This window comes from Xiphophorus couchianus, chromosome 4, assembly GCF_001444195.1.
Source record: "Xiphophorus couchianus chromosome 4, X_couchianus-1.0, whole genome shotgun sequence".
Classification (NCBI taxonomy): Eukaryota; Metazoa; Chordata; class Actinopteri; order Cyprinodontiformes; family Poeciliidae; genus Xiphophorus; species Xiphophorus couchianus.
The window spans coordinates 26,309,800-26,333,660 of NC_040231.1; the positions used below are offsets into that span (position 1 = coordinate 26,309,800).

Here is a 23,861-nt window from a genome sequence, read left to right on the forward strand (position 1 = left end):
ATATGAATCTGCTGTAGCAGCAACAGCTTAATGCAATGAGTTGCCAGTGCGCCGCCAGACCACCGAGTGCATGTTAGTCTTTATGTTGAGCCTGGAGAAACAGGATTCATTGGCAAGCAGCTGATGTCTCAGGAGGCAGCAGTGGAAATAGAAAGCTACTCTAACAAGCCAGATTGCAGAATCCAATTATTGGACTAAGAGCTTTTTTTTTTCTCCTCAACACTGGATAGCATTCTCTGTCACAAAGGCTGCCATTTCTAACATCAATCTCATGGCAGTAGCATGAGGGTATTTATTTGGTCTTGTGTTTACAAATCCCCCCAACATTATGGATGCAAAATAAGCAGGATTTGTAAAATGGCGGTGTTACATTACCAAACACCTGCTTTAGGAAGGAAACAACAACAAAAAAACTGTATCTAAATGTAAATACAAGTCTAGAATTCAAATGGGCATCTTAAGTGCACCAGAAAAAAATCCAGATTAAATCAGTGCTAATGGAAAACAAGTAGATGCGTTATCCCACTAATGTATCACTGTGGCGCTCAGTTTATAAGGTCTGCTTGGGTGCATTTGCACCAAGACTGTCTTACAGTTTGCAGCATGACTGCATTAAGGACCCACTATAAATTATTCAGAAATCTTTCAACACACTGAATATAAACGGGGGCTTGTAATTGGTCTAAATTCCTGCACCACTGTCAGACTGCGGATGTATTCACATCCCCTGCTGGGGTTGAAATTGTTTAGAGAGACTTGTAGAGGAAGCTGTGAGTCATAGCAACCCTGGGTTCGACTTTGTCACAGACTGCTAACCTTCACTGCTGTGCAGGAAGATAATTGGGTTACTGTTATGGGGAGATAATCCCACACTGCTATTTTAAGTGTCTGAATGGCTTCATGTTTTGATGAGAAAGGAGCTAGAGTGTTCACAGCTATTCATTCATATAGTATTAATATGCTGTTTATTGTTAACAGGCTTATTTGTATAAAATATGTTGGATATTATGTTTAGTTATGTCTCTCTTGACAACTGCAGTTATGTAAAATAAGCCTCAGTTTAGCATAGTGGTTGTTTTTCTTATTTTTTTATTTTGAAAGAAGTTAAATGCTGTGGCTTTATTAAACAAAGGGCAGTGACTAATCCTTTTATATTCTGGAATTTCACCCACCTTTTTCAATATTTAGAAAACTATGGTTACGGAAATACTCCAGAAATGTAGATTTCCACATGTTGGTTCCACAGTTTTCTTAAAAGAAAAAAACATTTAAGTAAAAGGATACTCAAAATTGGCCATTTTACTCTGCAAACTAAAAAGTTTTGCAAAAGAAGAGCATTTCCCCAAGTTTTTTGTCCATTGCCAAACTAATAAAAGTATAAATTGTTTCTAGTTGTGCACTGTTTGCAGCTTTCTGCCCGATAACAGATCTTTAAAAAGCCTTCCAAATCTGATTTTGGCCAATACTGATTTTTTTTCTTTCTTTTATTTTTAAACTAGAGTGAATATAGTTAAAATGCATGTGCAGGGTGGGGTCTATCAGTCTTCCCTCTCTCATGGCAGAGCAAACAGGGACGGTTTTCAGACCTTAAATAGGATCAGTTTCTAAAAGTATTGGCCCATCACCCAAAATTAAGGAAATTTTGCACTTATTCTTTGCACTTATTTAAATCCAGGCAAGTTCATTTGTGTAGCACGTTTCAGCAACAGTGCAATTGGAAGTGCTTTCCGTGATGGAAACAACAAACAAAATAATTGTGTAGTTTTATGTATTTCCTATAACTAATTCAAACATGTTTTCTTACTTACAACTGCAGATTTTGTGAATCACCCACAAGTGATCTCGAAATGAGGAATGGTCGCGGTCGAGGTAAGCGAATGAGACCGAACAGCAACACACCGATCAATGAGAACAGCAACTCATCAGACAACAAGGGCGCCACCAACAACAAGACGCGTGCCGCCTCAAACACCAAGGGCCGGAGGGGCAGCCAGACGCCATCAGAGCGCCGCACCCCTCCAAACAGCAACACGGAGGATATCAAAGCCAGCCCTTCTTCAGCTGGAAAACGCAAGACCAAACCTGCTTCTGACATGGAGCCCAACTCCAGCTCAGAGGACACCAAAGGCAACAAACGAATGCGGACAAACTCCAACAATGGAGGCGTGGGAGCCGCAGGTCTCCCTATCCCTTCTATTAAGACGGAATCACTTCCACCGCCACTCGATCGCAGCTGTCCGTCTCCGATTCTTATAGACTGTCCCCATCCCAACTGCAACAAAAAATACAAGCACATCAATGGACTGAAGTACCACCAATCCCGTGCTCACAATGATGATGACATAAAGTTGGACTTAGATGGAGACAGTGAATATGGCGAGGACTCAACTCTCCACCCTGAACCGGGAAACTGTAATGGGGCATCTATCTCCCAGAAAGGATCTTTGTCCCCAGCACGTTCAGTTACTCCGAAAGGCAGAAACTTTGATGCACAAAGTCCATCTCCTTCTCCTGGAAAGTTTGGTTCAAAGCAGAGTAAAAAGAAAATAGTTGAGGCAGATCCAGACACAGGAGGTGCACCGATGGATGGCTGTGAAGATGGGCCATGCCTTACTGATGAGGCTAGTAATGATGGCATAGATGATAAGAGAGGATCAGATAAGTCTAAGAAGGCTAACACTGGTACAAAAACTGATAAAATTGCCCAGAAAAACTTGAAGTCGCCACGTCCTATTGGCTCTGGACCACCAGGATCCCAACAAATGTATCCATTTCCACCTGGAAACCCAAATTCCTCCCCAGGACTAGCCCCAATGATACAGGGAATCCCCAAGAGCCCTCAAATGAGAGGAGCACAACCTAAACCCCCTGCTATTGGAGATCCAGCTTCAAGTAGTTCCAAAGACAAGAAGAAGAAAGACAAAAAGAAAAATGATGGTCTAAAGGACGCTGATAGCCCCAAGCCTCCGGGAAAGGGTGGAAAATTAGAGGAAGCAAAGCTTCCATATTCTGAGCCTTGTGATCAAGGGAACAAGGGAGAAGGTCTCCTCAACGGTTCCTCAGATCCCCATCAGAGTCGCTTGGCCAGCATCAAGGCAGAGGCTGACAAAATTTACAGCTTTTCCGACAATGCGCCAAGTCCATCTATTGGTGTTGCCAGTCGGATAGATGGCACTGGTATGCCGCAACCTCTCACACCACACCATGTGGTAAACCAGAATGGTGCTGACAACTCTTCAGTCAAAACCAATAGCCCAGCCTATTCAGACATTTCAGATGCTGGGGAGGATGGTGAAGGGAAACCAGACGGTGTCAAAGTCAGGACAGATGACCAAACCATCAGGGAAAGCGTCAAAAAAGCACTCTTTCCAAATCAGACACCCAACAAAGATTCTCCCTACTATACCAGTTACGAGGCTTACTACTCCCCTAACTATGTAAACCCCAGTCCTGGCGGCCCAAATCCAGTTGCACCAGTGGCTGAAGGTCAGGCTAAGATCAAAAGAGATGATGAACATGATCAAGTTGAGGAGAAAGTAAAGGTTGAAGTTCATGAAGAAAGAAAACCTGACCCCAGTGTTGCTGGCCAACAGCAACAACAGCCCTCGGTCATCCAGCAGCGGTCAAATATGTACATGCAGCCCCTGTACTACAACCAGTATGCATATGTCCCTCCTTATGCATACAGCCCTGATCAAGCCTACCATAACCACTTGATGAACACCAATCCTGCCTACCGGCAACAGTATGAGGAGCGGCAAAGGCAGATGGCAGAGCAGCATCGACCTGCTGAGAAGAAGTCGGATGTTGTCATGAAGGAGCGAGAAGCCTCCATGAAGGAGGAGTGGAAACAAAAGAGCCCAATGCCACCAAGCCTCTCCAAAGCCCCGAGTCAGTCAGATCTCGGAAAGATACCACAGCCGCCAAGCAAATCCAGAGACTCACCTTCTGAGCTGTCCTCCAAGTCTATTGGAAGCATAAAGGGGGAGGATCCAAAGTCCCAGCAAGCTGAGGGGCTAAAGATGAAACTGACTGAAGGGGGTCACCATGGAAAGGAAGACTCTTTGCAAGCTCTCGAGTCCAGAGGCCAGGCAGGGATGGAACAACCCATGTGGTACAGACAGGTAGTACCATTGAATAACTTATAGCAAAAATATTTTAGTATTTTAGTCTCACTTTTCAGATTTGTGCTGACATGTTTTCTTGCCCTCAGCCATACCCCGAGAGCCAGAAACTCCAACTAGAGGACGAACACCAGCAACAACAGCATCGGAGGAAAGACGAAAGGGAAAGGGATCGGAAACTAAAGGAAGAAAGGGTCCGGCTGAAGGATGGTCAAAGTGGACCCAAGGAGGATGGAAAAGACATCAGTGATTCCAGAATCAGTGCTGAGGACCATCGAGCCATGAGCAAAGACTCTCGTTCTAACCCGCACATGCAGTTCACATCACAACTAGCACAGCATCAAGGCTACTTGCCGTACATGCATGGATACCCGTATGGACAAGGCTATGAGCCCAACCACCCAGGATACAGGGGCATGTCTTCGGTCATGATGCAGAATTACCCAGGTATGATTTAAGACTTCATCCAAATTCGGTGAGCTATAAAAAGTCTGAACTACTAAGACTTTATTTGTATTTATTCAGCTAGCGTATATATTTTCCCTGTATTTTATCCCGCACATGTTAAGTGTCTGACTGTAAGGCATGCAAATATCTCGGTATGGTATAAGGCTATGTAATCAGATCTTTTTTTACACTGCTATTTTCAATCAGCAGTGTGGTACAGTAAATTGAAAATAATACCCTGTGAAACTATACAGTACAATATTTCTATGATATTGATAGATCTAACTGAAAATCTAAAACAAGTGAAAATTGAACAAGATAGGTCTTAAAATAGTTTGTGATTCATTGTTGGTTGGTGAAAATAATGAAGTTTTTTGATCTACTGCCAAAGTTTATCCAGAGTTGTTAAAAACAGTAAAATGGGCCCGTAAATGTCATTTTGCTTAACAACATTATTATAATTATTAGATTATTTACATGTTAGCAGACAGAACTGAAATCTTTCATCAAGTCTTCTTTATATGAGCATTGTCGTTACATTAATAGTTAGATTAAAAATTATTGAGCACAAGACATTAATTATGTTCACTGAAGTTTATGGGAAAAAAAGATTGGCAATGAGTGACACCTTGAAAAAAATGCGTCTCTATTATGTTATACCAGCCCACACCTGGGGCATCTGACCACCTAACACAACAAGATGGCAAATCTGCAAATCTGATTCTGGGGTAAAAACTACCCATGGCTGAAGGCCCCAGTTGGTTCCACCAAGAAACAATTCAGTGTGACCTTCACAGTGTGTGGTGTAGGCAAAATGATCTATTATGTAATTGATTTAGAACTTGTAAAGTATCCTTTGATATTCCATCTTCAACAACTCCTTCAGACACTTGGTTGCAAGTTAAGCGCTAAAGTTACACTTACACTTAGTTACACTTTTCTTAGCTGCCTTTCGCTCAGCTGCTGTAGCGTAATGAAAATGTAGCTCTGGGGTAATTTAACTTTTTGGCACTCCTTGTAATTTAAACCACATGCTCCAGAAACACACATCCATACTACCTCTTCTGTAATCTTTTACTTCTTGGATTCACAACAGACCCTTCACTTCTACTGTAGTGAACTCTGGTAGTGAACTTTGTTGTTTTTATGAATATTATACTCATCCAGTGGCTAACGTCAGAGCTTTCCTCTGCCAGTGTGAATGCAAATAAAAAACGGGGCATAGCTTTTGTGACTGCTCTGTATTAAGACATTTTAAGTGGTTGGTCTGGAATAAAACCATGTTTTAACAGAGTCTACACCTCTATTCTCTTAATTTTTTTCTCAAAATATTTAAGAGGATAGTGGGTTATATACATTAGATTAATATGATGACATTCATGGTAGCTGTGGTGTAAACAACCCAAAATATATCGTCAACAATAGATGGTAAACGTTGATGTATCCAAATCTGCTTGTCAAAATTATATCTTCCCCTCTCAGGTTACCTATCTGGAAGTTATCCATTTTCTACTTACGGGGGTAAAATGGTGGGAGGTGACGAAGGCAGCGAGAAATCCCGCGCTAGCCCCACAGTTTCTAAAACGGCAACAGACTCCAAAGCCCTGGACATCCTGCATCAGCACGTCAGCCAGTACAAGAGCAAATCCCCCACGGTGGGCGACAAACCGCCCCACGACAGAGAACGGGACCAGGACCGGGGAGCCACCGTCGACAGGGAGCGGGAACGGGAGCGTGAGAGGGACAGAGACAGGGATGTGGACCGACCGCGCTCGTCACCGTCCCAGCGCATCATGCCCTCTCACCACCACCTGGCATACCCACTGCTCTCAGGGCAATATGACCTGTCCTATGCCACAGGTATGTTAGTCTACAGTCATCCTGGATTGTAAACAATGAACCCAGATTAATCAGTCAATCAGGTTTATTTGCAAAGCACATTTCAGCAATGAGGCTTTACATCACAAAACATAAAAATATCATAAACACATCAGAAGCAATTGTGAATCCATAACGGACATCACATTTTGTCAAGTGATTTAAATCTTCAACGCACTTCAGTTATGTTGTTCTATGTTCCATTTATTATGGTTCAAAAGCAACTCTAGGCAGCTGGGTCTTTAGTCTTGATTTAAAGGAACTTAGTTTAGTTTATAAAACAACAGTTTTTTAAAAATCTATTCTCTGCGCCAGTGTAAAGACTTTAGAACTGGATTTATGTGCTTGATCTTCCTGGTTTTAGTGAGAACTTGAGCAGCAGCGTTTTGGATCAGCTACAACGTGATTGTTTTTATTTTTCTTAGGCAGATTTGTGAAGACACTGTTGCAGTAATCTCTGCAACTAAAGATAAACGCATGGATGAGTTTCTCTAAATCTCGCTAGTATAATAGTCCTTTACTCCTGTAAATGTTCTTCAGGTGATAGAAGGCCGATTTTATAAGTTGTCTTTTTGTGACTCTGAAGGTTCAGGTCTAAGTCCATCACTACACCCAGATTTCCTGCCTGATCACTTTTTAAGTGGTGGAAATCCATAATACTAAACAGTTTCCACTTCATTAGACGTGGGCAAAGTACCTCTAACACTAAAACTCAACACAAGCTCACTGACAGCAGATTAGAAAAGCACAGGTGGCTCTGAAATACTTAATGTCGCCATTGTAACACCAGTTTAAAACAGTAATGGCTGAGATGATTTCTGGCCCAGATATCTGTGCTGTAGAAATAAATAAATAGTGTTTCTTTGTCCAGGGTTTGTTTGTGTGGAACACCCTCGGGCGTCACGCTGCACTCTTCAATTACATTTATGTTGTCGGCTCAAAGGCAGCAATCTGCAGAGAAGCTAAATTGTGTCCAAACAAAGCTCTCGTCTCTCTGCTGCAGTCGAGCACAATATGCAGCGCAGCTTTTAGCCTCTCAGCTCATCCACCCTAAGTAGGTCCTCTGAGGACAAGTGGATCACAGTGTTTATAATAGAGATGTTGAAGATGCCACAGAGTACGCACAGCTGCTGCGGCCTGCGGCGACCTCTTGTGGTAGCTCTGTGAAATTACACCAAATCTGATAAATGATTTGTCAAGATGGTGTGATTCATGTGTCCCTTCAGCAAAAATGCTTTCCAGGAGGTTGTTATGGTATAAAGGAACATTTTGGGGGATGATTGTGGGAATCCTGAACAGGACATTGTAGGATTTTGATGATTATATATTTATAGGAGTCACAGCTGTGTAAAAGGCATGGCACTTCAGCAGCACCACAAATCTCTGCATCTTTGGAAACATCTTAAGTTTGGGTCTAGTAGTAGATGGCATTCAAGTCACTCCAGCTCCATTTTTCTCCAAGTACTGAAAAGCAGTGTTCCACAAAGATTCAGTTTTTAAGGCAAGATAATTTTACTAATTATTAAATGAATTTAAATGTATTTATGTAGGACCATTCTAACGTAATCCAAAGGGTTTTTTTCAAGACATTAAAAGAAATATTTGCTCAAAAACAGCTTAATATGTCAGACATTGAATGCATATTTTTAAGTAGATTTATAATACAATTTTAAATCCCATTTCAAGTTCCACGTTAAACTTAAATTAGAATCTAATCTTCAGGCACTGAACAGTGATTGAGTCTGATTAGTCTGGTCCTTTGATTATCTTTAATTGCCTCAGTTGCCAGAACTAGTTTCAGTCCTATTAATACATTATAAGTTCTTTATTAATAATTAATTAAGGGATAGTGTTCTAAAAATGGGTGAAAAATAGTAAAACAAAAAAGTTACAACAATATCAGCCCGGGTTTTTTTTTTAACAATAAGTCTTTGCTGGTACAGCATCCCAGTTTAGTTCAGGAGTCATGTATACGTTTAAACTGATTAACTTTAGAGCACAGTAAAATAAACCAGTGCATTTCATCAGAACTAGTTGATCTCCATTGACTTTGTGAAGGTGTCCCATTTAACTCGGTGTGCTTTGTAATGTTTTTGATGCTGCAGCGTCTCTTCAGAGCAACAGATTTCAGATCTGATAGTCAGGAGACTGCAGCAGCCAATACAGTCTCAGTAGGACAGAATCCAACATGTTTTTACCTACTGCTATTTTTTTGTTGTTTAGATTTTTTTAAATAAAGAAAAACAAATGTTTTATTGTTATTATGTTTAAAACATTTTCTTCAATGGGGTATCAAAAGTTACAGAAAGTAACATACAAAAAAAGAATCGCATAATTTGCAAACATTTGACAAAAAAAAACAACCTCATAATAAAGAACTGCATTGGATATTCATGTCTACCAGTAAGTTGACATGAGTAGAACCTGCCTGTTAAATGCAACTGATTCTGTATAAATTAACTATGTCGGATTAAAAAAATAACTAACGCTTCCTTGTAAAGTATGTATAGCTGTACTCTGGCTCTTTTTGTTTCTTCTGTACCAACTTCAGAAATCAGTTCAGCGACATGAATTTGAAACGCGAGCATTACTAAATATTTTTTAGAAAGTGACATTTAATTGAAAATAAAATAAAATGGTAAAACTCAGTCAAAAAACGGACACGTCTGACTTCTCAACAAGGTTAAATACATACAAAGGAGAAATGAAAAAAATACCAGACTGTATTCTATGCTTTTAACATGTTAACATGTTTGTACAGTTAAATGAAATAATAACTTTGACCAAAAAAATTCTATACATATAAAGACCAGTAATCTGTTATTAACAGGGTTGTTTTGTGTGTCTCTTGTAGGGAAACCTGACCGTCACACCTCAACACTGCAGAGATTCATGTGACTGGCTCACATGAGAGCAACATCCTCTGGTTGTTACCTTGTAGACATCAGTTGAATGGTGTTTCTATCTTTTATTTTTTAGTTTCTCTGCCCCAAGGCAAGGCAGAATGTTGTTGCTGTTCTTTTTTCTTTTGTTTTCTTCTCCTCACGAAAGACCCCAAATTTTCCGATCCGAGGACTGTAACACGACTCAAGAGTATAACCCAGGTTCAAAGCCATCGCTCTGCCCCTTCCCGCAGAGGAAACACCGACCCGCTGAATACCTAGTCTTTGCACTGTCGACAAATACAATGCAAAAAGAGACTGCCAGAACAGCTTTTCGTGTTTTCTTTATGATTAGTTTTTTTTGTTGTTGTTGTTGTTTTCAGACTGCATTGTTTCTTTTTGTCACACAGAAAAGAACTTGGCGGGTTGAATTTGGGGTACTTGGGAGGGGTAAGGAGGAGGGAAAGAGGCGTCGGCTAAAGTAAAGACTGACTTTACAGTACGCCGTGAAACAACAGTATATCCTTAACTTGACAAATGTTCAGCTATGTTTAGAGGAGAGGAAGGGGGAGGATGGTAACAGCTGCTTTCTTCAGAGACTTAAGAGCCTGAGAGTGAAGTTTTCCCATCTTCATCGTCATCACTTCAAGTTTTTTGGCTTTTATTTGATTCTTTTTTTGTTTTGTTTTGTTTCCTAAAGGAACACCTCACATTTAGTTTCAGGGATGATGCCGTCATGTTTCAGCGAACACACCTCATGGAGAAACAAACCAACACTATTCGTGTCTCCTTTTCTCTCTCTCTCTCTCTAAACTCTCTTTCATATCATTGTGTGTCCATCTTCGGAAGTGTCTGACGCCGGGTTCAGTCGTGTTTTTGATTTGTTTTTTAAATATGGTTTTTTTTTTGGTCCCCTTCACCATAAAAGGAGTCGCATCCACTTTAAACGGTGAAGCCACATCAGCGAGCGATCGGGTTTGTTTAGTCACTGCGCTTCTTTCACTCGGTGATTGTTTTCCTGTAAACAGTGTAAAACTTGGGCTCATGAATTGTTCTGCTGTAATATATAGGCTTCCAACCCTTTCTGTGCGTAAATGTTTGTATTTATTCAAGCATGCAACTGTTAGAGACACTTGTCAAAAAGCCGTCTTGCTTTTTTTTGGCCACGCTGAGCACAGACCATTACCGCCGCCTGGGTGTTTTTGTGCGTTTTCTTTTGGTTTTTCTCATCTTGGGTTCACATCTCCGTTCGCCCCCTCAAAGCGCGTGCCGTTGCGCCTCTAAATTATCGTCTCCGCTGCGCCGAGCTAACTAATCCAGTCAGATGAAGTGAAAACAGAAGGAAGTCTGAGTGATTTTTTTTTTTTTGTTTAATTTTTGGGGCTAATGTGATGAAGCAGAGGGGGGGAGGAGGGTTCTCTTCTCTTTTGCTCATGTGGTTTCACCGTAACAACTGGTAGGTCAGATCCATGGTGACCAAGCTGACCCTAATTCACATCAGATTCTGACACCTGATTTAAAGATATAAATAAACAAACACTAAATTAAACGGCCTGCCTCGGACTCGCTGAGAAGTCTTACAACATGTGAGTCCTGCTCCGTAAATTCCCACTGGTGAGCTTTTTCATCGACGTGAGCGTGGCCCCCGTTCTACCCGAGGCTTTAAATTACACGGCTCCCAAACCACAGGGGGTGTTTTTTGGGGTGAAATCCTATCCATGTGCTGCTCACTTTGATTACAGGTTACCGATTGTTGAAGGTTTAAGGTCATACCATGGTGTTTGAACCATTTTAATGACAGGATATTGACCATATATTTTTTCTTTTTTTTTTTTTTAAAGTAATTTTTTTTTTATTATTATTTCTCCCCCCCACTGCACAAACAGTGAATCATGCCTAACGACCCCCACCTGGCGTCCAAACCAGGCATTTCTCACATTTAACAAACCGCAGCGATTCATTTTGAGGTTCACGGACATTCCTGGTGGGGGGGGGAAGAAAGTTACCAGTTTCTCGCCCCCGAAAAGAAGAAGGAGAAAGGAAACAAAGAAAAGTTGACAGGACGGTATATATTTTGACTTTGTGCGCATTTTAAAGAAGAATGGCTGACATGATTTAAAAGCTGAATGTGGTGGTGTGTGACTTGTACTTAATCTGTAAGGGTAATCTAGGCAGCTGTGATGTTGTCATTAAAGTCAGTGGGGTTTTAGTACCAGCAGACTGCATATAGTTTTATCAGACAATGGTTGTGACAAGTGCATTTGTTCTCTCTCTCTCTCTCTCTCTCTCTCTCTCTCTCTCGTTCTCTTTCTCTGAGAGTAGTGTTATCTCAGTAGTAAGCAAAGCCCAGTGAAAATCATTTATTCTAAAGTGTATGAAAAAGCCAGAAAAGTTAACGTTTGCTATCAACATATTGGAAAGTGCTTGGCTCTTGTATTTCGCAGGACTGTATTTGTTTCATGGTGAAGAGTATATTTATTGGCCAGCAGTTGTCTCAATTGGTGCCTAGTCGAACATTCTTCTGTGAGAACACACAGACACTCGCTCGTTTGTCTTTTTTTTTCCTCACCCCATCTCCTGTCACACGGCCACCCTCCCCCATCCCTCCTTCCCCTCCGTTTTAACCCCACCGTCCTGCCTCTCCTTAACCCCCTCACCCGACCCCCTCCAAAAGTACCGGAGCTCTCGGTGCTTGCAAGGATGTTTACAATGTCTTCATTTTCTTTCTGTGTGAGAAATTCAGAACTCTTCTCCCTCCCTCCCCCCGTCTTCTGTCCTTTGTCGTCTTTCCTTTCAGGAGTTTGTGTAAAGTGTACATTACCATGGTTCTTTTTTATACAATACTCTGTAACTTGCCTTTGTAAATTTGGGCTGGAAAAAAAATAAATCTTTTTATGAGACAATCTGTCCTAAGAACTGCTCAATGGCTTTTTCTCTCCTCCGTTGTGCTAGATGTTTTCTTTGAAAATGTGTTTTTGATCTTCTTCTGCCTCGTTTTACTCCTTCGCCCGTGGATTAAAATTCAGTGGATGTTTAAATATTTCTTAGTCATCCGGAGAGTTTCACATCTTAAGACCTACGAAGGCTCGACAGGCCCAGCGAAGAGAGAAGCAGCCTGGTTACTGAGGAGGAGCTGCAGAGATTCACGGCTCAGGTGACGACAAGTCTACTGCTCGAACAGCATTTAGTAATACTGACTGCATAATTCACCTCTGGTTTATGGAAGAGTTGCCAAAAAAAAAAGCTGTAAGGTGTCCAAGAAGAAATTTAGCGGGACAGCAGTGACGTGGAAGCTGATCTGGTCACACAAGATCGAAACTGAACTTCTTGGCCAAGATGTTATGTGACAAAGAAAAACAACGTTTCGCCACGACATCCTGAACTTGAAATTCAACGTAAACGCTCTAAACATGACGCCAGAGAATAAAGGATTGGGCAACTACATTGTTATTGTGCGTAAAATCCTTGAAAATCCTTTAATTTCAATTGGGTGTTTCCAAGGTTTGGAAAGTACTAAATGTTTGATTAAAAGCCATGTTATTGATAGTTGAAACCAGATATTTTTAAACACCTAATAAAAAGAGACATGAATATTTTTTTTAAGTTAAATTGGACAAAATTTTTCTTGTTTTAGGCTAATTAGAATTACCAAAATTATTTTACATGATACAAAAAATCAGTTATGTTTTAGCTCATGTTGAATACTGTCACAAGACATTATTAAGAGAAATAAATTGTATCTTATAGCAGTGAATTTAAACTCTTCTATAGTTCCTTTATATTGTCTTTATCCCTAAGGTGTGGTGCTGGAAAAGTTTGAGAACTTGCCTTGAAAATTACGTAAATTTTACGATAGGAAAACTGAACCCCATGAACAGGACATCCTGAGCATGTACTGTATTTAAAATAACTAAATTTAACTGGTAATTAGTCATTGTTTTTATTTAAGTCTTTGTATCAAAACAATATTTAAATGTTACGGCTAGCTATAAGACAATACAAACAATAAATATATATATATATATATATATTTTTTTAATAAATGCTTTAGAATTATAAAGCCTTTTTTTGAGGGTTATGAAACAGTAAAAATCTCATCCCAAGTCATTTATGTTGGATATCAAACTGAGATAGGAAATTCTGCAAAGACCAGCACTTTCCAGTTAACATTTTCACTTTTTGACGTGTTTATCACTGAATTTAAAATAATCCCTTTTACTGGAGGCGTCAGGCTGCACTGTTGCATGTGGCCACAGGAGAGCAGTGTCTGTAAACGGGGCCAGTCGGTCTGTGCTAAATCAAATGTCCAGTTTAAAGCAGCATTTCTTTTATGCTGGTCACTGATGTTTAAGGTTATAATACTTGAACGTCTTTATAAATCCTTTCATAAGTTTTCATCCCAGAAATTGTATACATATTAAGTTGTATGTTGATTTTAAAGTATGAAATCTCCACTATTTCTTTAGTTTTTGCTTCCATGGAGTCAGACTTTGTGTTCATTTGTTCCAGCGGTCTTGAGCAATAATTTTCTAGACTATCTGGAGTTTTGCTCTCCAGCAGACGGACCATGTGTGAGGAAGCGGTGGACGTCCAGGAAGATCATCAGAAAACACCTGGACAACGACTGACTGTCCACGAAAGACATAGAAGGAGAATATACTCTGTGATTTAAACAAAGTTTTCTTATTTAAATCATTTTGAAATGAAACAGTTTCGAGTGTCTTTAGACTGTCTTTTTACTATTTTTGCATAGCAAAAACATCAAAAACCTGTAAAAGTTAACAATCTTCTCCCCCAGGATCTCTCGGTTCAATGTTGAAACTGTTTCTGCTCCTTCGTTTTCAACGTTTCTCATATCTGCTGTGACCCAGCTGTCTGCAGCTCCTTCTCTATCGCAGCCCTAGCTGGGTTTGATGTGGCGTTCACTGGCATGAGCGAGGCAGCTCGGGGTATTTTTAACTGCCCCCAATGCCCCCGAAGTGACTTGGCTCAGTGTATTAGTATAATGCAACATCGGTGACGGGGAGTGATTACGCCCGGGGATGATTTTGTTGAGTGTAAATGGGGGGGAAATCTGATTATCCTCCCCGCTCTGGGCTCGGAGGAAGGGAGGAGGAGGAGGAGGAGGAGGGTGGAGAAGGGAGGAGGGCCTAAAGATACCAATGTGCTGAGCCAATGGCTTTTCCACAGAGCAGCTGGCTGGCATCAGGACAGGACAGGCCGCTCACAGGAAGGATACCTGGAGGACACCGGCGCCCGCCAGCTGCTCGTCGGACACCGAGGGCGACTTCCAAGAGGTGTTCATGGGATGCACTATCTACGCGGCCAGCCCTAAGGCTCTGCCTGCCGACGAGGCCCGGGGCCAGGACAGATACTACCAGCTCCCCCACTACAGCCATCCTTATGGTAACTGCAGTCAGAGGATAGCAGCCTGCAGAGCCAGGTCAGTGAACGCAACACAGGAAGTCCACACCGGGCGTAAAACTGAACCAAAGGGAATGCTGCTGGTGCTCACACTATGGCATAGATCTGTTTATTTATTTTTTAAGTTAGATATAAATCTTTTTAAATTGGTGTAAAATAAGTTTTGAAAATACAGCTCTCAAAGCAGGTTGTTTCTGCGTTTTCTTTTTTTCAGAGTCATGAGTGAGAAGCTTTTGAGATAGAAAACGGTGAGATATGAGTGGATTAAAAGCACTGAAACAGAGGAACGCACTGAGAGGATATCAGTCTGTCACGTGTGTGTGTGTGTGTGTGTGTGTGTCAGTTTCTTTGACTATTTCCTCACATGACTTCTGTTACCCCTTTCTACGTCCATCAGTAGAAAGTAGAAACTAATTGCACATCTACAGACTACGAAGAATTGCAGTGAGCTCTGATACGTGAGATGTTTGTTTATTTATTTTAATTTTGATCATTTTTTGTCTAGGGCATTTTATTATTAATCCTTTGTTATAACATCAACAGAGCTGTTTTTATGCTAAACCATTAGGAATAATGTAACTTTAGCACACATGCCTTCACACATTGAGTATAAGTGGTGGCATCTGGAGGGAAGACATTGTTCCCTCCAGATCCCTCGCTGTTTTCAGTCAAAAACAGCGAGGCTATCGGACCCAGAGGACGCCTCAAGTAAAAACAAATTCAAAATTCCCACAGGTTTAGATAGATCAAATGAAACAATAAGAGATGCACCAGTTTTGGGGCTGAACATCAGGAATCGGTCGTTTTTCCGTTATCTGCTTATCTTTTCAGGGTCATCGGAGCCCCAGGCTCTTTCCACATTATTCATAAAACCAGGCTGCACAATAGTTTTAAGTTCGTTTGCAATATGGCTGCTCAATACGCTGCAGGTTTCTTTAGCAGTGTTGCAAAGTCACGCGTTGGTTAACGCTTGCATAATGCGCTATGTCACTGCCTTGTGGAAGTGACTATGACAAAAAGACATAATTATCATGGCAGCATTTGTTGCTCTAGCGTTGGCTTTGTTGAGCTTTAACTAGGCCCTCACGGAGGTGCCAGCATGAAGTCATAGATTCCTGTGGTTTGCACTGTCCTGCTACGAAGAGGGAAATGATTCCTCTCCTTCCAGGCTGCAGGGGATCAGTTACAAAATGACTTAACTTCTGAATAATATTTCAGATGTTGTCAGAATAATCTTTAACATGTATCTATTCCTCCATGAAATGCCAATGATTCATTATTGTACCAAAATATTAGATTAAGTTGTTCATGCTTTAACTGTGCCACTCCTCGTCTGTTTATAGTTTGATTTAATCCGTAAGCCAGGGGTCAGCGACCTTTGGAAGCCCAAGAGAAATTTTTACTCGTGATCCAGCTGAGCGAAATTTTAGAGCCACAAAAACAACTTAGCAGCTGGAAGCAAAATAGCTTTTGTTTCAGTGAAACATATTGACAGAAAAAAATAATAATAATATATATATTTTACACCATTAGTGGCTATATTTGGAAATGTTATGCCTATTTTGCATGAATACACCAAGAACAAAACTGTTAATGCCATCATTCCTAATGTAATTATCTTTACAAGGTGTGGTTTTACCATTGTGCTCATTTGAAGCGTACAGGTGTCCGGCGCCGTAGTGGGGGACTGATGATTTGGGTTTGTTTTACGGTCTGCGTAGCCTGCTGGAACTGCGTTTACAGTCAACGTCTCTGTGTACCGTTTGCTCCAGCTTCACTGTACTGTAAATAGCAGCGTCCATCACGTCTCATCTGACTCAAGTTATTGTGTTTTTCAGCGTATTTTCGGAACTGCAGTGACAGACATTTTCCAGTACTGCTCCTTTTGTCGCTCCGAACCTGGGATTTTCTAAAAGTAAGACGTCTAGCGGGATTTGTTAATATTAAATATATAATCACTCCTGTATGGAGAAGCGCATCCTTCCTCAGAAACTGCACTCAAGCCTGGAAGACTCTCAGGGTCAACTCCATGCACTCTGATGTTCAGAGGGGTTTTTTGTGTGTTTTTGTTTTTGTTGTTGCATATTTTCAAATGGGTACCAGTATTTTTTTAGGATGCCGTGCAGAACCGTTATTCTTCAAACCATAAATTTGATTTTTTTTTAATAACCAACTATATTTTCTCAGTGTTTCACTGACTTGTCCTAATCTTCTGCAGTTAACTTCATACAACACCTGGAGTCTTACGCAGTGAGTGAACTATATGAGAATAAAAAAAGATGTTCTTTTTCTGAATTATGACTCCATTAGTACTCACTAGCAAATTCACAAGTTTAGGAGTGTAGCTTCAATCAGTTTTATTATGACCTTGTACCACTCTGTGCCATCCTTAATAAGAACACTCTGCAACCTTCTTATAGGTATTAAATCAGCTTGATATTGATATGCACATAGCAGAAGGGATGTTTTCTAAATATTTACATACTTCAGATGATTTCTTGGCCTTCTTAGCATTTTCTGCAGTTGTTCAATATTTACTCCTTGTATTCCAGTTCATTACTCATAACTGAATTCATGGACACAGCGATAGATTTACATGGTAATGTATCTGCTGAGATCATCCTGCTTATTTACTTACTTTACTCGCTGCATATAACATGGCGTGTAAAAAAACATTACAGATTAAAGATGTGCACTTTTTCTTAAAAGTTAAACCATGGTAAGTTTTACAACCATAGCTGTAAATATGGTATTGAAAAATAATAATAATAAAGTTTAGATATTTATTTCCGCGGAGATCATTTTTTTTCACTTAGTACTTTAGTTGCACAAAGTAATAATAATAATAATAATAATAATAATAATAATAATACAGGTTCGCTGTTTTCGCTGGGCGTCGGTGGAGTAAAAAATAGCCTCAGTTTAATCCCCAGCCCACACTGGGCTGATAGGTAAGCTCAGCCCACCTCCACAGACGGACACGCCAGTGAGAGCGACGCAGCTCAGCAAGCCTCGCTCATCTCACTTCTAGTTTGTGTACGGCTGGGTAAGGGAGCTACGGTTTGGGAGGCCTTTTTTCTTTTAAATTAAATTAAACTTATTAAACTTACTAAATGGTATCTGGACATGCAACCGAGACCTGAAGAACTGTGCGGAGCTTCAAGGTGACAGCACAGCGGAAAGCGTCGCCGCACATAGAGAGCTACAGGTAGGAGACTTTTAAACCAAATCAAGCTAGTGCGAACACGGTGCGAACTTCCGGTGAGGATTTCAAAAAATAAAGGTCGGCGCCTCTGAATTTATGCGTTAGTGTAGCAGAAAATGCAGAAATATTTTTCTTTCGACTGTATGATTACCTGATCACTATTATAATATTATATTCCTATATGATTGCCTATAGAATGCGTTTATTAAGTTAGTATCTTTATTTTATTTTGAAGGAAAACGCCTTTTTTCCGGTTTTAATGTAATTTTGCCAAACTACAACGGTTCTGATATTATTAAATAAACGCAAGACTTGTTCTGGGAAAAACTCGCCATAGAAAATGTAAATAAAGTTCTGGAATAAAATACAAAACCTCACAAAACTATAGGGATTTGTTTTGAAATGTAAAAATATATATATAAATATTGTTTCTTCATTAAAAGAAAAATGCTTATGACATTTAAATTAAACTAACATTTCACTTTCTGTCTTAGGAACTTATACCTTACAGCATAGCATCTTATTAAACAAAAAGATGTTTCTATTTTCCCTAAACTGTTATTTTTGTAACTTCTGTTTATCCTTAAATCCCAGCAAGCTATAAACAGTACTTATTGTGCTCCCCTTAATCTTCAGAAAGGTTAACACTTGGAGCTTTGTGCAGACTTTAACACACCTCTCCCATCAAAGGCTGTTTTGAGGCACTTGCACAATGGGGAGGTTATTTCAGGAGGCCTCAAGCAGTGCAGATGTCAGAGTCCAAAGGCTGGACCTCTTTTGCACGTTGATTGGCTTTCTTCCCGTAAAACACAAGAACAAATAAAGACAATGCATTACAAAAAAAAAAAAAAAAAAAATGCATGGATATACAGGGCACATGAGGGGAGGGGAAAAAAACAAAAGAGAATAATGTTACCAAGAGATCCAGGGTATTTTTAGCTGAGTGGCAAAAGTGGCAGATATTCATTTCCTGCTTTGCATTTATTTTGTTTTTGTTTGTTTTGTAATCATGCCATTGTTTGTCTAAGTTCGAGAAACCCACTGCAAGCTCATCATAATAAACATTTCCCCCTGCACAGCCAGTAATAACAATTACCTGTCATGCTGCCGCTTTGTGATATCGCACATCGTCTGACAGCAAAGGTCGGCGGCTCTGGCGTAGCTGCAATTTGTTTCTATGTAAATATGTCGGATTAAACTGCAGGAAAACGACAGGATGGCACTGTACACCGATGGTGTCGGTTACTGCTGGTGTGGAAATAGGATGGTGACACACCTGTAACTGATTATAATCAAGGACAGACTGTCTAAAAAAAAAAAAAAAAAGTGTCCTCAATGTTTGATGGTGGAGCCTTCGGCCGTTTTGCATAAAACAACAACAACATGGTTGCTGAAGGATTGCTGGGAAATGGGGGCAGAAATTGTGCTTCAGCCCTCTCACTGACTAACAGCCTCTAACAAGATTACAGCTGATTGGATTGGAGGATGTCTTGTGACAACGCAAAAATGTTTCTCCCAAGAGACAAAGAAGGACACAGACAGACAGATCATAGGGGTTATGGGACGTGTCTGGGTTTTGGCTGGTCCGCTCCCTTTATCCTTTGATAAAAGCCGTGGCATTGCAGCTCTGCCTGTTTAGGTGAACCTCCACACCAGTCTCAAGTCACTGGCGATCGCCAACAGATTTGCTTTCAGTGTCGCCATGTCGTCCCATCAACTTTGACGAGTCTCCTCTTGCCACTCGTCCGTAAAAGCTGGAGGTGTGGAGGGAAAGACACAATTGCTCAGCCTGTCAATGCAGGTGTTAACGTTTGCAGTTGTTTGTTTCTCAAGTATCATTGGATGGCGTCAGAGTAAAAGAGGCTTAGTCAAATTTAAACACTTTTAAAACCGTACGTCCTTCTCCTCCAGCAGTTATTCACTACTGTGTTTTGCTCGATTGCAGAAAGTCAACAGCGTATACATTTAGGTTTATTGTTGTAATTTGATGCTGCACCAAAATGTCTGCATGTGTGGACGTACTGTAGCTGCTATTTCTGTGTTTATTAGTCATTGTTTCATGGGTTAGTGCATCTCATGTTTAAGGAGCTCATTTGAGAAGATCATCAAAGGCTGCCTTTGCGGTGGCTCATTTCACCAGCCTTCGGTCTTTCTCATCTTGAGACGCATTTGCAATAATTCCTAAGAGGGAACTTGCTTGAGCTCACTTCTCTTTTCATCTTGGCGTTAAACGTGTTCAGCGCTCTCTCTACAGATCTTCTTCAATTTGTCCTGCTCTTTTAATAGGAGCCGGGGATGTTGCATCAGAAAATGTTCCAAATTAATTGGAAGTCACTGATGATCATAGGGTTTGTTTGTGTCTTAATCCAGCTAAATCTTATTTCCCCCAGATAAATGTTGATTCAAATGTCTCTCTGTCCTGAAAACGTGGCAACTGTGCAGGACTTTTTGTTTTGTTTAGTTGGTTCTTTTTAGGCCCAACACATTGATTTGTCGGTGCACTTGTCCGGTCTCTTAAATTTCAAACACACGTTGTAGGAAACAAAGACTGGAATACAGAGAAAAACACCTTAAGACGTGTGAATCCACTTTAAAATAGTACACAAAAGTCTGGCTCCCTGAGGATACGTCTTTAAATTTTCAATTTGTTGTGGTTTTAAAAGTTTGTGCAGTTTTGTCTCTTGAACAGCCTCCATTAGTCAAAAAAAGAAACACCTACAGATCTTCAATACGCCTGGCCTTCAGGTTATGTCACATGAGCCTGAAACCTGATGCTGCTACATTTCACATGTTCGGGGATCAAAGGTTACCTTTCGGTGTCTGACGATGATTTCAAATAAAACAACCTGCGACGTTCATGATCACATTTAGTCGGCCATTCGACTGCTTTTGTTTGACCAAACATGTTGGTCATCATCACAGAAAATGTAGGGCAATTATTCCCTACATTACGCGTTGCTGCAATTTTCCAATGTTCCCAGATCCTTTACGGTAAAATTTGCAATAAACTCCGTAACTAGCTTTTGGGGGGGTTGTGTTAGCGTAGCTAGTTTGGTGTGTTTTTGGTGTTTGGCGGCAGATGAGATCAGCTGCTTCAGTTCCACCTCCAGGTAAAATTTGGCTCGTCATGTTTGCCGTGTTTCAGAACGTTCCCTTTTGGTGAAACGAAGTCAAATTTCCCTGGAACTTGTTGGGAGCGGTTCACGTGACCTTATGTTTTCCAGCTGCCACGCTGAGACGATCAGGTTTTGACGTTTGCTAATTGACGAACCATTACGCCATCACATTTCGATGCGTAGAAAACCAGATTTTATCCCCCCACTGCCACCCTCAATACCTCCGTGCCCCAGGCTACTGCCCCAATGTAAGTTCTTAAGTCCGACCATGACCAATACAGTTTAGCATTAAAAAGCATCACATTTTTGTGGTAAAGAGTTGATATCAGGACATCTTTTACACCAAACAGCACATTTTAAGTTCCCATTTTACCCTCAGGTTAATCCCAGAATCCTTTAAACTTAGATTAAAAGTGGAAAGACCCTGCAGTTCCCAGCCTTATCTATTACAAAAAGCTACTTTTTCTTTTTTATGTCCCATTTAATCCTCCGTGATCCCACATAAGCAGTCAGCTCTCCCTCCAAGCATCAGAAAGCCATTGTTGTTTGAACAGGTCAAGCGGCTGACGTAAAGCTTCTGGCCAATTAGAGTTAATACACTGGAAACTCCACGCAGGTTGCCTGTTTCCATCAGCGCCTGTAATTACACAGGAGCAGGTGGTAGCGACCTTCCCGTGGCCCCCAGAGGACGGCACAGAGGCGACGTGTTTGCATCCATGTCAGAGAGGCAGAGAAAAACAGGAAATTATGGGCTTTAAAAGACCACAGTGATAACCATGGAGCAAGACCCTTAAAAACGTCAATGTGCAGAGAATCTGAGCGCTAAATTTAATGTTCAGAACATACAATGCTAGGGAAGAACATCCACACACTTTCTGATACGTCAACTGATTGTAGTGGTTCTATAAATGAAATTCTGATTGATCCAGTTGATAAGTTTAAGTTTGGACGTTTTGATGTTGCTGCCGGTGTCATAGTTAGAGAAACGAGGATCACCTGAGTGGAACTGGTGTTTTGCATCAGATGCAGTCAAAAAAATATATTTTCTTTATGTTGGACGTCACATGCAGTTTGGTTAAGTCCGTAATTAGCAGCTTAGAGGAGTGTCGTTCTTATCTAAATCTGCCAGGAGCTCTCTGAGTGATTCGGCAAGAAGAGGACTGGAGAGGAAGGGTGTCGAGACACCTGCAGCCACTGGGAAGGAGCTTAACGCTGCAGAGAGTTCGCTGGGTCCTTCAGTGGTCAGAGTTTATGGTAGAGTGGCAACAAACAGCTTAGATTTCATCTTAATCTTGCCTGGAGTTTATCTAAAGGCATGCGGGAGACTCCGAGAGGTCTGATGATGAGACAAAAGGATTTTCCATGATTGGACAAAAATAATTGGAAAATCACCAGAAACACACCTTGGGGGAAAAAAACCAACAAAACATTTAAATCAGCAATCAGTGATGTTAGCGAAGTAAATGTATCAGTTTTAAGAGTTTTCTGGTAACTTCATTGGCATAATAGCCATGTTGTTTGGTTTGTTCATAAAAATTGGAGTATTTTTATGAACAAGTTGTCAGCTTGTTATATAATTATATACTGATGACAGGTTTCTCATATGATGACGTTGTCAGGATAGGTAGCAGTTCTCTACATGTATGAAATTTATTTCAGGTAAACACACCTTTTATTTTATTGGGTTTGGGTTTATCTAATAGTTCGACACAAAGTAGTGCATATGTAAAGATAAAATCTTTGTCTATTCCACTTAATATTTGAATGCCTTTCAGACTGGATGGAGAGAGACGGTGAACATCAAATTCAGACCTTGCCATAATTTCTCAAATAGGCTCAGGTCTAAGCTTGGACTGGGCCATTATAGCACACCAACACACCTCGATCTAAACCATCCCAGTTTTATTATTATTGCTAATTTTTCCAACATCTAGCCTCTTTTTGCCAATCTTCCATAAAAGCGAGACCTGTGGAGTTCACAACTAGCAGCTGATTCTTCCACATGAGCTACGAATCTCTGCAGCTCCTATAAAGTTACTGAAAGCCTCTTGGCTGCTTCTCTGATAAAAGCTTTTCTCGGTCTTAGAGTTTTTACTCCTTTTTGTTTTAAGTTGTAAGTTTAAAGAGAGCTCTGTGCGACATTTCTAAACCAGAGGTATTGTTTTATAAGCTAACTCTGATTTAAACTTTGACACAATTTTATTCCTGAAAAAAAAAGTGATGCTGTTTGTTCACTGATGTTCTCTAACCCAGTGGTCCCCAACCTTTTTATTACCGCGGACTGGTCAAGACTTGGCAATTTTGCTGCAACCCGGCGATTGGGGACCACTGCTCTAACCAATGTCATAGACGTTCATAAAGCAGCTGTATTGATATTGTGATTAAATTTTACACACGTCTCTCAATTTCCTAATTAGATTTTGGGAGTTTACTTAGTTGGGAGTACGTATGCACACCACACTTTTCAGAGGTTTATTTGTATAAATAATAATAATAATAATAAAGGTGTTTCCTACCACTTCATAAGTACACATTGCATTGTGTTGGACTGTCACATAACATTTTAGTAAAATATCCTGACGTTTCTGATTTTCATGTGAAACATTGTGGGAAAAGTTTACATATCTAAATTTTTGCTAGGAACCATCGTCCAACGTAAGTGGAAAATATTTGGCTTAAAGAGACGACCTCAAATTAAAGTGCTTTAACATGTAAATCTTCACTGTCGTGTTGAACTACTGAATATCAAGTTACTGACGGCTGGCTTCAGAGCTAAAGTGTTTCT

General features: G+C 40.5%; 2 protein-coding genes across 2 annotated transcripts in view; both read left to right on the forward strand.

The window, feature by feature from the left end:
- The window catches only part of znf609b (zinc finger protein 609b), a 94,747-nt gene extending 82,511 nt beyond the window's left edge, over window positions 1–12,236 (forward strand). The window contains exons 5-8 of the mRNA XM_028014303.1: window positions 1,817–4,124; window positions 4,214–4,571; window positions 6,054–6,431; window positions 9,304–12,236. Coding sequence (XP_027870104.1) covers window positions 1,817–4,124; window positions 4,214–4,571; window positions 6,054–6,431; window positions 9,304–9,347 — 3,088 coding nt within the window. The 3' untranslated portion in view covers window positions 9,348–12,236. The remainder of the gene's footprint in view (window positions 1–1,816; window positions 4,125–4,213; window positions 4,572–6,053; window positions 6,432–9,303) is intronic.
- Window positions 12,237–14,515: 2,279 nt separating this feature from the next.
- Window positions 14,516–23,861, forward strand: part of gramd2aa (GRAM domain containing 2Aa) — a 31,366-nt gene continuing 22,020 nt past the window's right edge. The window contains exon 1 of the mRNA XM_028015134.1: window positions 14,516–14,774. Coding sequence (XP_027870935.1) covers window positions 14,635–14,774 — 140 coding nt within the window. The 5' untranslated portion in view covers window positions 14,516–14,634. The remainder of the gene's footprint in view (window positions 14,775–23,861) is intronic.